Genomic DNA, 13,718 nt, shown 5'->3' on the forward strand with positions numbered 1-13,718 from the left:
CCTAATATAGTACACCGTGATGTTAGCGATGAAAATTTCACATTGAACTACGATTATGCTCAATTTTATTATAATTGACTGATGCTTCTGAGTGTAATAAGATGCAAAATCCGTTATTCTTTCAATATATTTACTCATTAAATTGTAGTTGATAAATTTGAAAACCGCTGCTATTTGCCATTTTGTTGAAACACGAACGAAGCTCAGTAAAGTAGAAAAAAAATAGATCATCATTCAACTTACCTTTCGGAAGCACCAGGAGCCCAAAACAGGTCAAACATAAAATCCACGTTACACTCAAAATCGCTACACAGCCCTGCAAACAGACAAAAAAAAACACAATCAGTTCGATCCCAGTGCTCAGTGAATACACAGATACAATGAAACACAAATAGATATCTGACGCGAGAAAAAAAAAGGATTCTGAAGCACTGATCGTAAAATTGTCCACCTGGCGTTAATGGCGATACGCTCACAGTTGTCTGTTTCTTCTCACCTACTGGTGGGCTTGTTTGAACAGAAAAAAAAGCTGAAATGAAATTTCGACGAATGAAAAATCAATAGGACACAGCCTCATAAAATTTCGACCCTGCAATCAAACTGCCACGAGCAGACTTTGCGCGTATTTGCCCTTTGAGTGGGCCACATGTACGTTTGACTGCTTTACGCCCGAGCAGAAGAAAATTGCTGGTGATTATCTAACAAGAATATTCCATACCAGATGATTTTCAACATATAGGTACTACCTGAATAAGGTATGAAAGAGTCCTGCATAAGAGGTAAAATGCCTCAAATAATATCTCATGCATATTCTACAAACTGATAATTTGATAAGGTTTGGGAATGCCTAAATAAAACTGCCTAATTATGGTAGAATACTTAACTATGGGTTGCACAGATAGGTACGAGTTATTCGTTCCTACTCGGGTTAGGCTGCGAGGGCGCAACCAACGAAAATACCGTTTAAATCAAATATCGGTACCTCTGTGCAACCGTGCGTGAATAGTGTTAATGAAATTATTCATTTTTTGCACCTTGTTGGTTCGGTTCTGGGTATAATTGTATTTTATGAGATTTTCGAATTTCTTTGTTTTTCGCGAACAGTTTCAGTACAGCGTACTTGAAGTGTTGAATCGTAGCATTCAACACTGCACGCATTCGAAAGGCAGTCAGTTAATCTTACATCGTAGGTATTATGAACTTTTTTTTCAATTTTATTCACTCAATTTCTACTAAAAGTTGCGACATTTTACAAAAAACATGGCTGATGTTCTTTGCAGTGGATCGACCCAATATTTTGAATTATTCCGTCAATAGAACCCTAATCTTACATTGTTTTAAGAACATTTGAAATTTTGGTGGAAAATCTGAATACCATTTAATCTTAATAAAATAACCTTTCAAGTCATCGTGGAAATATCACAACTTTAACTATAAATTTAGTGAACAATAATGAAAAAAAAATGTTTGTCAAAATACCCACGAAATAAAATTAATTCATTGCCTTTCGAATGCGACATAGAGAGTTAAAATTAGACGCGTGTACTCAAACTATTGCACGGAGTTATACACTTTTAACGCCTCTAGGGCACCTATAAATCTTAACCAAATTGACAGCACTCTATTTTCATCATAAAGATAGTTGAGGAGAGATGTAGGATGAAATTCTTAAACTTTTTTTTTCAGAACCACTCTAAAGTAAACATTCATAGTAAAAATGCATAGTCGAACATTGATGCCTTGCAATATTATAAACAGATTTTCCCCTGTTTTACTCCAATTTTTTTTTCCACTTCCACAATAATGAAATCTATACTGAACCTTTTTTTATTCTGGAGGCTCTATCATAGACAACACACTCTCTTTTTATAATCATCTCGTCAAAATGCGCTAACACGATTGGCTTACATTTGTCAGGGGATTTCCTCTCACTGTGGTGGAGTCATAAAACCGATCCAAATAGGCAATATCGGTATCGACGGCAATGGCATTTTCCTCATAAAGCATACTCTCGACGACAGACCGTTGAAAGCCAACGAATAGAGACTAGGGTGGCCCAAATTAAAAAAAAACAAGATTCTATCTCGCATATATTTTTTACAATCTTTTCGATACAAATAGAGCTCTGATAAATTTTTAGCCATTTTGGTGAAGGTGACTCAAAGACGTGTAAAATTTATATGCAAAATGTTTAATATTACTTCTAACGTTGGTAAAACTATTATATCTATGTTGGGGGTTAAGAAATGAGCTACTTCTATGGTGCTCTTGCCTCTCCGTCCGATTGAGTTTTTTTTTCTTCAGCAACTCCGTTTATTATGAATTAAAGAAGAAGATTTCACTTAGAGATGACACATTTTTACTTACATTATAGTTCTAACGTTTTTGATACATTTTTCAAATGTTTTCCATTATAATTTCCATATAAACCTACTTTGTCTTTAGGTCACCTTCAAACTTTGTTGTCGAGTTGAGGTCAAAACACGCGTTCTTTCAAAGGATACTAACTCTAGTGGAATTAAATGGTAAAGTACTAAATTCGGTTTTTTCATCTACTTAAAATTTGTTTGTAATTTGAATCACCCTCATGTAGAGAAGTAGTGAGGGGTAGACTATGTTTGTGCGTGCAGTATCGAAATCATGGTAAGTGATCTAATTTTACCCAGATAATGTTTCATCGGTTCTTCGCTCTTAGGAAGACAATGCCAGCAGCCTCCCAGCCTATATGTAGGTCTATAGGTGAAGGAACAAGTCACGGAGCACCAACATCAAGGCCCCGAAAGGCGATATTATTGTTTCATCATCAATTTCGATAAAGAGATTACGTTTGGGATCGAATAGGATTTTGGGCAGTAAATAATTCTATTTTGTTTTGAGCTTTGGTGTTGTTTTGGGGTGGTTGTGGCCGAGGGAAGACAGAGGCCTACCTTATACGTTAGAATTGAGGATGACGGAAAAGTGAACAATCATGCCTTCGGCATGCTTCGTAGTATTTAGAAGACAATGGGTGCTCGTTTAAGAAGAAAACACACGAAAAATTGGGCATTGAAAATCTTGATAGCTTGTTTATTTGTGATGAAACGACAATGGAATTATAGATGGGATTTATGTTCCACGTTATTAGCCTTGCACCTGGGGGGTGACGATCCTACCCCGATTGGTCTTGAGTCGTAAGTGGATTTTCGTATACAGTGAGAGGCAAAATAAAGTGCCCACCTTACCAGTTTTCGAATTTCTCTCATTGATTTGGTTCAAATTAAAGTTAACACACCTAAATCATTTGTGATATTTTATTTTTGATGTTCTTTTAAAGTTGCACTTACGAAATTTTGATAAAAAAAAGAATTTTACTTAAAGAAAAAGAAAATCAATTTGTATTGAAAAAAAAGTAGTGACAAAAATAAGTGCCCACTTCCTTCTTGGCCCCAGAAAAGATGATTTAAGAAAAATAAAAAGCAATTTAATAGTTAATGTGTCCTCCTTTGGCCTTAAGGACTTGCTGGAGGCTCTTCGGCATGCTTTTCACCAGGTTTTGTAGGTGTTGTGGATCTAGTTCTTCCCAGGCGCGCTCCAAGGCTTCAAAATAATTATTTTTGTTGGTAACACCAGTTTTTTCAACCCTAGCATCGAGAATCGCCCACAAATTCTCGATGGGGTTGAGGTCTGGGCTTTGTGGAGGCCATTCCAGCGGTTTAATCCGACAAGACCGGAAGAAAGACTTGGTCTTCTTTCCAGTATGCTTCGGGTCGTTGTTCTAGAGAAATATGAATTTCTCTTCAAGGCCCGTCTGGATCAGCGAAACCTCCAGATTTTCCAGCAAGATGTTAATGTAGGAATCTGCCGTCATTATTCCGTCGATTTTCACGACGCTTCCTACTCCACTCCATGAAAAACACCCCCAGACCATCACATTTCATCACATCACACTTCCATGCGTCACCGTTCCTTGGATGTGGCGCTCCTGAAGCTCGAGCTGTCTAACCGAGAGCGGCGGGCTCGTGTGTGATGCAGAGCACCACATCCAAGGAACGGTGAAGCATGGAGGAGGAAATGTGATGGTCTGGGGGTATTTTTCATGGAGTGGAGTAGAAAACCTCGTGAAAATCGACGGAATAATGATGGCAGATTCCTACATTAACATCTTGCTGGAAAATCTGGAGGTTTCGCTGATCCAGACGGGCCTTGAAGAGAAATTCATATTTCTCTAGAACAACGACCCGAAGCATACTGGAAAGAAGACCAAGTCTTTTTTCCGGTCTTGTCGGATTAAACCGCTGGAATGGCCTCCACAAAGCCCAGACCTCAACCCCATCGAGAATTTGTGGGCGATTCTCGATGCCAGGGTTGAAAAAACTGGTGTTACCAACAAAAATAATTATTTTGAAGCCTTGGAGCGCGCCTGGGAAGAACTAGATCCACAACACCTACAAAACCTGGTGAAAAGCATGCCGAAGAGCCTCCAGCAAGTCCTTAAGGCCAAAGGAGGACACATTAACTATTAAATTGCTTTTTATTTTTCTTAAATCATCTTTTCTGGGGCCAAGAAGGAAGTGGGCACTTATTTTTGTCACTACTTTTTTTCAATACAAATTGATTTTCTTTTTCTTTAAGTAAAATTCTTTTTTTTATCAAAATTTCGTAAGTGCAACTTTAAAAGAACATCAAAAATAAAATATCACAAAAGATTTAGGTGTGTTAACTTTAATTTGAACCAAATCAATGAGAGAAATTCGAAAACTGGTAAGGTGGGCACTTTATTTTGCCTCTCACTGTAGATTAAGTATATCGCTACCAGTGATTTTCTCGCATCTAGAGGAATTTGAAATTGAAAATAGAATCGAATGTTGAATTAGATAACTTTTACCCAGATAACCAATTGAAAAAATCCCATCTGGGAAATTTCTTGCAAGAAATTCTCAAGAAAAGCATTTTTCTTGATTCAAATGGAGGAGAATTTCTTGACCATTTCTTCCGCAGACATTTTTGCTTTACTTGAGCGGAAAAGCATACCTTGAAACAATGTAAAGACATAATGGAGCTCTGCACAAAACCCTGTCTCTCTCGCTTTCTCCTTCATGAAATTAGTAAACAAAATCTCTTACAAAATCAGAACAGTGCAGAGCCCCATAGGATACCAAATATTATTAAAATGAAAAAAAAAAAAACATTTCACTGTCAAGCTTAGTATGCTGTTTCGCTCAAGAAAAGTTAAAAAATTCCTCGACAAAATTTGTCAAAAATTTCTCACAGAGAGCCCCATTTGAAATGTCATTTCTTCTCAACTGCGTACTGCGATCAAATAAATTCGATTTTCTTGACCATTCCTGGGAAGAAATTCTCCACGCTTCGATTTAGGTTATGGTTTATATGGTTTAGGCCATGTAGGTCAAAAAGTTTAACCTTCAATTCCATTTTGAAAGCGTCTTTTGTTTTGACGTTGGATAACGTCTTACGGCAACATACAATTTCGAAAAACGAAAAATCGTTGCGTCACGAAAAGTGGTTAGATTTCAATAATAATTTTTCATGGTTTTTCTTGGCTGTTTTCAATAATGTTAAAAATGCCAAACAACTGAATGCAGGAAAACAAGTACGACGGTCAGCCTCTTTGGCTCAAGTGCCAAAATTTTCTAACAAATGGGTTTTTAGTGCTAAAAATCATCCCTTAAATAAAAATCTGGGAGTCCCATTTCGGGGTGAAATTGATCACTTGTCAATTTTTATTATTTTTTGCAACGACATAATGAATATGAGTTCTCTGAATCCGAATATGCTTGCTAAATTCTTAATAATGCAATATTTAACCCTCTAATACCCAAATTTTAATTTTCGATCTAAACATCATTTTGAGTTATCTAAAATCGTTCTTAACACGTTTTGGACAATGATTTATATATATTCGCAAATTTATGAAGTTTAGTTTTTGATTTTAATAATTTTTATATTTGAACATCCCTATCCCTTTTCATTTTTTTTTGAAGCCTCTTCTAGTTATTGATTTTTTTGCAACAATAAAAATTCAAGTTTTAACAATACTTTTTAAAAAATTTAATTTTAATTTTTTTTCTGAGATGTTTTTTATTTTCCGTGTAATTAACGGAACAGCAAGTTTGAAATTTTGATATCGCCAGGCTCTTCTTCTGTGATAGGTTGATCGCAGAAAAATATAAAAGGTACAATTTTTTATATTACACGTTAAATGAACCCCAGGCATTTTTAGGGTATATAAGAATACAATTTTTCAAACAATTTTAAAAAATACAAAAAAGTTTCAGGAGTTATAAAAAACTTTTCTAATATGCGTGTTATGAGTCAAGGTTTAAGCCAAAAATAAATTTATTTTGATTTCCGAGCTACGAAAAAATACAAAAAATTCCAAAGTGTACCCTGTCTAAAGGCGGGGTTGGGTATTAGAGGGTTAAAGAAATAATGAATAGTTAATTTCAAGAATTGCGATGAAAACGCCAAAATGTAGGCGATTTCCTAAGGAAATCCCTGATATCTAACAGAAATTTAATTATTACAACCGTATGAGCTAATTGGTATGAGTTTAGCAGATGAAATTGGGCTATATTTTAAGCATCCTTACAAACTTTACTTACTTTGAATAATGCCGTTGTCGTCGTCACTACAAGTGAATGCATGCTAGAGCAATCAAAGTATCAACTTGTCAAACAAAGAGCTAAAACTAATCAGCAACAGTTTTGTTGATGTTTTTATTTGGTAAGAAATTGTCGATCGAATCGAAATACGCACACAGAGATGACTGGAAAAATGCTACCGCTGCCAGATCCGAGCAACTTTGTTTGCCATTTATCTCCGTTGAAAACCTATCAACCAAAATTTTAATTGATAAATTAATAAAAATAATTATCAATTAATAGTAAAATGTCTCTGGTTGTAACTCTTCTACTTCGAATGCATTGTTGTGGCCCTGAAGAGGGCCGTTTTGTTTGAAATTGTGCTGAAATTCAATTTAAGCGCGTTCTTCACGGATACGACGAGTCAGCTGGATGTCCTTCGGCATGATGCTGACACGCTTAACGTGGATCGCGCTCATGTTGGTATCCTTAAACAAACCAATCATTTAGGCCACTCGCTTCCTGCAGGACCACGACGGCCAAGCTCTGGAATCGCAGATTTGCCGCTACACTTTCCCGGATACCACGACGTAGCAGAAGAAGTTCTTCATGGTGCGGAACTTCTTCGAGTATCAAAAGGAGATCATGCCGATCATCGTGACTGGCAACTTTAACATTGATTTGAGCAAAGAGGAGAACCTGGAGCTTGCGGACTTCATGAAGAAGTACCTCAACCTCAAACTGGCTTCGGAACCCACTAAAGCAACCAATCTTAGTGGATCATGCGTGGACCTAACGTTCGACCGGAATATTTGTTTGGGGAGCAAGAGTTATCGCTCATGCTTCTTCTTCCATCGACCGATTCTATCGGTATTGAAGTGTTAACCGAACCAACCAAATAATAACACACAATGTCCATAATAGGTCAGAATTGACATGCAACAAATAGTATGAAAATTGATTGGATTTTTATCAGTAGAAATCTTTCATAAGTTCGTAACGGTCTCAAGCCAGCAAATAGAAGAAGCTAACGTTATCCAACGTCAACTTGGCGGTTGTATCCCGGAAACAACCTCTTACCGTTTGTTTTTTTTTTGCATCGCCACAATACAAAATATCGAGTACTCCATGACCTAAACAGGAACAATCTTTACAAATTTCTCGTGAAACTTTCTCTAAATTCAATGTCAAACAGCGAGGAGACCATTTTCGACATTCTAATTATCGGCGCAGGACTGTCCGGACTATGTGCTGCCAAGAGGATTCAAGACAAATGTTGCTCCCAAGTCAGCTTCAAACTGCTGGAACAATCTTCGAAGGTCGGTGGTCAACTTGATGGCTTCCAGTCACGATGGATCACCGGCAATCATTTCCACGCCATTGAGCTTTGCCGAGAGTTGGGCTGCGAGTTGTGTGAATTGGCGCAAATGACCGAGAATGACCAAGCGGAGAAGAAGTTACGTGATGTTGACCCTTGGCAGGGAATGATTTTCGGACCATTGGCAAAGATCGAAAGCGACCGGTTGATGACGGAAATTGACTCACTGAGCTCAACAAGGTTCATTATCGATGACCCACTGAATATGGATACTTTCCTGGAGCGAAAGTTGCTGCTGGATGAGTCTAGAGATTTTTTCCGGTTTCTAATAAAAATCAGCTGTGGCTTCTTCCCGAACGAACTCACCGTGACGGATTGGTTGAAATTTTGCCGTTCGATGTCATCGGTCAGAAACGTGTACGAAATGCTCAGAGTGAAGGGAACTCACTTGGTGCCTTTGGAAGGATGGAGTGGTTTGGTGGAAAAGCTAGTTCGAATAGTCGGCGAGGAAAATATTGCGCACTCTTGCAAAGTCACTCGACTGGAACTTACTGCCGAAGAGGACTGCCTCGTTTTGGTGACTGATGAGAATGGGTGCATCTGGAAGGGTCGGACCGCCATTTGTGCCATTCCATGTGATGATTTGCGGCGAATCGATTTTGCTCCTTCACGTCCGATGTTCTTCAGGCAACCGAATTCGAATGCAAATATAACACACGTCAGTAACTTCAAGGTTTATTACGAGACATCGATTTGGAAGGACCATGGTTTTTCGGGGAACGTATTTCTCCCTGCGTATCGGATAGTGTGTTTCGAGCGAGGACAAGGACTACTGGAAGGATCATTCTTCCATATGGAAAATGTGAGCGAACACGAAGTAAGGCATGCCATTCTACATATTTTGAGTTTGAATCTAAAATGCCATTCGCTGTTGAATGCCGTTAAATTCGAAGCAAGGCGACAAGTTTTACCGTTTTATTTTGAAGTGCCTCCTTCATTTCGTCGAAGTGTTATATTTGCATCCTCCAATGCAAGCTGTTGGTATCGAGGGTTCATCAACGGATCCATTCAAGGAGGTAAATTCCTAAACTACTCATTATAAAGCTATTATTGTCACAAGTCTGGGATCTATCACCATGGCCATTATCACCATCATCACCATTAAGAGACATGGGCGTAGCCAGGATTTCCCTTAGAGGGGAATTCAACCTCAAAAGGTCTTCCACGGATTTTACGTAAAAACAATCGTTATACACAGCCTCTTCACCTTCTTTAAATTAAGCGTCAACCTATGAAGGAAATCGACACGTTCAAAAAAGAGTTCTGGAAAACGTGAACTGTCAAAAATACACCATGAACTACCATCATGTTTACGCAAAAACATGATCTAGTTCACGGTGTATTTTTGCCATGATGAGAACGGATTTTTCTGTGTACTAAACAGGGTAATTGGGATTATTTGATCAGATCAAGTTTTTTTTTGGGATTTATTTGAGGCCCCAAGTTTACAAATTCTATATAAGAAAACCTACTGTTTGGCATCGTCCATTTATTACGTAACGCTGAAATTTAAAATATTCGACCCCCTCCCCTAAGACTTTTTATATGAAAAAGCTTAAGCATTACTTAAAGCATAGCTTAAGCATACTTCCCCCTCACAGAGCGTTGCGAAATTTGTATGCCTGCTTCCAATTTTATTGAAACCATAACACGAATATCTCATAGGCAGGTCATTGTATTACGTTACATTAAAATTGGAAATTTTTGACCCTCTCCTTATGAAAAATGTAAAAATTATGTATGATCCGTAACGCTTTAGCTTACTCTTTCCCTCTTCCAACGTTACGTAATTTGTGGACCGCGCCTAGAGTATATTTCAGAATATATCTAACAATTCCTGGATTATTTTCTCAGTGTTCACAAAAAACATATTCCAAATGTACAAATGGAAATTTAAATTGCGAAAATAAATCACAAATGACTCCCTATTCGCCCAATACATTAACAATATCTCTTTCGCTTTAAGAAATGTAAATCTCATACATCCGAAGCAAGTTTAGACTGCGAAATGATGACACCATGTGCTTTGTGGTTGTCGAATTCAATTCATTTGAGGCCAGTTTGAATTATCTCAAGCCGTTTTAAGCAATCTTTTACCATTTTTAGTTATTTTTTGACCATTTCAAAACATTTTGTTTGTATGTAAGGCAATTTTTAACTATTTTGAAATGTTTTAAGTTATTTTTTGCAAGTTTTAGCCTCTTTAAGTCATTAAATATCTTTTTAAGTCATTTCAAACCATGTTATGCCATTTAAAGTCATTTTAGGCCATTTTATGTCATTTAGACCATTTCAGGCCATTTTCAGCCATATAGGGAAAGTGTACCAGTTATGGCCATAGTGGTTCCCTATTTGGCCATATATGAAATTTCGATGACTTTCACATTTTTAATCTTTTTGAATGTTTTAACATCAAGATATATCGTATATCTTACAGCTAAAACACACAAAACTTTTCAAAATGTGGAGACATTCAAGTTATTACGTATGGCCAAATAGGGAACCACTATGGCCATAACTGGTACACCTACCCTAAAGTCATTTAAAGCTACGTTGTAGTGTCACCAAGGCATTTAGCCGCATCGTACTAAGGAGTGTGGATTCGATTCCCGCTTCAGTCCGGAAAACTTTTCGTCAGGAATGTATTTCGACTGTGCCACTGGGCGTTGCATGCTAGTCTGTTGTTCTCGTGTGGTGCTTCCTTCAAAGGACATAATCGTCCACTGAAAGCATTAACGTGTCGGTGTCTTTTTTAAAAGGAAATTCCAGGCCATTACATGTCATTCGAAGCCATTATTAAATATATTAAGCCATTTTAGGTCAAATCAACTTTTTTAAGCCTAAGACTTTAAATGGTTTGGTTTAAAATGGCCAGTCTTAGCCTTAGGCCGTTTAAATGCATTTTAATACATTTTGAACAAGTTTAGAATGTTGTAGGGAATTTGTTTGCCTTTTGAAGCCATTCAAGTCCAATTTAAACCATATTAAGCCATTTGAAGTCATATTCAGCCATTACATTTGAGGCCATACAGGTCGGACTCGATTATCCGGAGTACCGATTTTATTTTTGCACTCCGGATAATCGAATCCTCCGGATAATCGGATCACTAAAAGAAAAATTAAAATCTGCGATAAAAGAACTAAAATATTATCTTTTTTCATTGTTTTATTTCTATGATGTACTGGCGTAGCCAGAAATTATTTCAAAGAGCATTAGGGATCTTGCGAAGAAAAACAAATTTTTGACCAGCGTACACAAAAAAAAACCTTCTTCAAACCCCTTCTATCTTACCTAAGTAAACTGAAAAAAGAACATCAAAAACTATTTTCCGGATAATCGAGTCTAAAATTCCGGATAATCGAATCCCGGATAATCGAGTCACCAGATAATCGAGTCTCCGGATAATCGAGCCCCACTTTATAAGCCAATTTAGACAAATGTTAGCTGTTTTTAGACATTTTAAGCTATTTTTAGCAATTTGAAGCCCTTTTTGGCAATTTTAAGCCGTTTTGAATTTTGGATTTTGGATTTTGGATTTTGGATTTTGGATTTGGATTTCGGATTTTGGATTTTGGATTTAGGATTTTGGATTTTGGATTTTGGATTTTGGATTTTGGATTTTGGATTTTGGATTTTGGATTTTGGATTTTGGATTTGATTTGGATTTTGGATTTTGGATTTTGGATTTTGGATTTTGGATTTTGGATTTTGGATTTTGGATTTTGGATTTTGGATTTTGGATTTTGGATTTTGGATTTTGGATTTTGGATTTTGGATTTTGGATTGGATTTTGGATTTTGGATTTTGGATTTTGGATTTTGGATTTTGGATTTTGGATTTTGGATTTTGGATTTTGGATTTTGGATTTTGGATTTTGGATTTTGGATTTTGGATTTTGGATTTTGGATTTTGGATTTTGGATTTTGGATTTTGGATTTTGGATTTTGGATTTTGGATTTTGGATTTTGGATTTTGGATTTTGGATTTTGGATTTTGGATTTTGGATTTTGGATTTTGGATTTTGGATTTTGGATTTTGGATTTTGGATTTTGGATTTTGGATTTTGGATTTTGGATTTTGGATTTTGGATTTTGGATTTTGGATTTTGGATTTTGGATTTTGGATTTTGGATTTTGGATTTTGGATTTTGGATTTTGGATTGGATTTTGGATTTTGGATTTTGGATTTTGGATTTTGGATTTGGATTTTGGATTTTGGATTTTGGATTTTGGATTTTGGATTTTGGATTTTGGATTTTGGATTTTGGATTTTGGATTTTGGATTTTGGATTTTGGATTTTGGATTTTGGATTTTGGATTTTGGATTTTGGATTTTGGATTTTGGATTTTGGATTTTGGATTTTGGATTTTGGATTTGAATTTTGGATTTTAGATTTGAATTTTTCCTCCATAAATCTTTCTACAAATTTTTTTCTTACAAATTCTTACAGATTTTTTTTCATAATGTTTTCCGCATTAACTCCTTCAAAATGGCAACAACTAATTATTAAGGAGCTCTTTCAACATTTTTTGACAAAATTTGCCATAATCCCTAGCAAAAATCATAATACAGCATAGCAGGATTATCTAAAGTGGTATGTTTGGTAAAATTTGCGGAGTAATAAGTTTTAAGAGTTCTTTTGAAAAATGCCACAATCTCGAAGGGTTTTTTAATGAATTTTTATAGAGGTCTTTATTACTCGAAAAAAAATCGTAGATAAAATTGGAATCCTTGGAGTTACTTTCGATGGAAGAATTAATTGAGAACCTCTACCAAGGGCAAATATGTACATAGTGCAATTCATGGTCGAATTTTCGGATAATTTGTGAGTTGATTCACTTAGGAATCCTCTCCCTCCCCCCTTTTTCCCCTCCCTGGCTACGCTCATGACTATTAGCGACAATGCTACTATTCAACAAAGCTGATACACATGTGCTTCTCTCTTTTTTCGTACCAGGCGTGAAGGCAGCTGTTCTGGCACTGCTTGAAGTGCGACCCCAAACCATCAACTTCAAGGATGTTACCGACATGCAGTGTATTCACTTCAAGTACTTTCAACGGCACTCCGGTCTGGAGCGGTTTTGGTATTCGGTAAATTTGTCCAGTGTCAGTCGATTCGTGGCCGTGGCAGCGACGGTTGCTGCCGCTTTCACTGTGCTGATTGGATTCACTAAAAATGTCATCGGTATCAGTGAATTTGAGACTGAATGATAGCCTCGATTATGCCATGAGTCATCAAATTTGAAAATAAATACATTGAGCACATTGAATTCGTTCCTGATACCGTACATTAAACATTGCCAAGCATACATAATTTCAATAATTCAGCTGTTATCACCTCATCGTCCGTTGATGCGTATCATTGGAGAAGCCTTGTCCAATGAGTAGCCGGCTCAATTTCCATAACTAAGTTAACCGACGCCAGCCATATTCGTGCAGCTGTCGGCACCAGCTCATTGGTAGGCAAGCCATCGCTACTAATAAGGCAACGTTTATAATTATTCCAATTAATTAAAGGACTTCCTTGTGGTATCGATCTTTGCCTATTCCGTGGAGCGATGCCATGATACTGGTTCCATATCGCTAGCTATGAATAATGTGAGCCCTTTACTGTGATGGATTTTAAGCTCCATGTACGTTATTGCATTTGTGTTTCTGTTCGTGAGAAGAGATGATTTAATGACACTAGTTAGAGTGATTTTACGCTCGATAAGGACGAAGTTAAAGAAGAACCGTGCTTTTCTACTAAAACACGATA

The 13,718-nt window shown here is 36.9% G+C and overlaps 2 protein-coding genes across 3 annotated transcripts in view; one reads left to right on the forward strand and one right to left on the reverse strand.

The window, feature by feature from the left end:
* LOC5563693 (5-hydroxytryptamine receptor 1D) overlaps nt 1–13,718 on the reverse strand; it is a 259,447-nt gene that overhangs the window by 44,148 nt on the left and 201,581 nt on the right. The window contains exon 4 of the mRNA XM_001647910.3: nt 244–316. Coding sequence (XP_001647960.3) covers nt 244–316 — 73 coding nt within the window. The remainder of the gene's footprint in view (nt 1–243; nt 317–13,718) is intronic.
* Nucleotides 7,701–13,230, forward strand: LOC5563688 (amine oxidase [flavin-containing] A). 2 transcript variants are annotated; one of them, XM_021853870.1, is made up of 3 exons: nt 7,701–8,776; nt 8,853–8,975; nt 12,918–13,230. In XM_021853870.1, the coding sequence occupies exons 1-3, from the start codon at nt 7,766–7,768 to the stop codon at nt 12,921–12,923; spliced, it is 1,140 nt and encodes a 379-aa protein (XP_021709562.1). In that variant the 5' UTR covers nt 7,701–7,765; the 3' UTR covers nt 12,924–13,230. The 2 variants fall into 2 exon arrangements, with proteins under 2 accessions (XP_021709562.1, XP_001647961.1); XM_001647911.2 differs by having other exon boundaries at nt 7,701–8,975.

Source organism: Aedes aegypti, chromosome 3, assembly GCF_002204515.2.
Source record: "Aedes aegypti strain LVP_AGWG chromosome 3, AaegL5.0 Primary Assembly, whole genome shotgun sequence".
Lineage (NCBI taxonomy): Eukaryota > Metazoa > Arthropoda > Insecta > Diptera > Culicidae > Aedes > Aedes aegypti.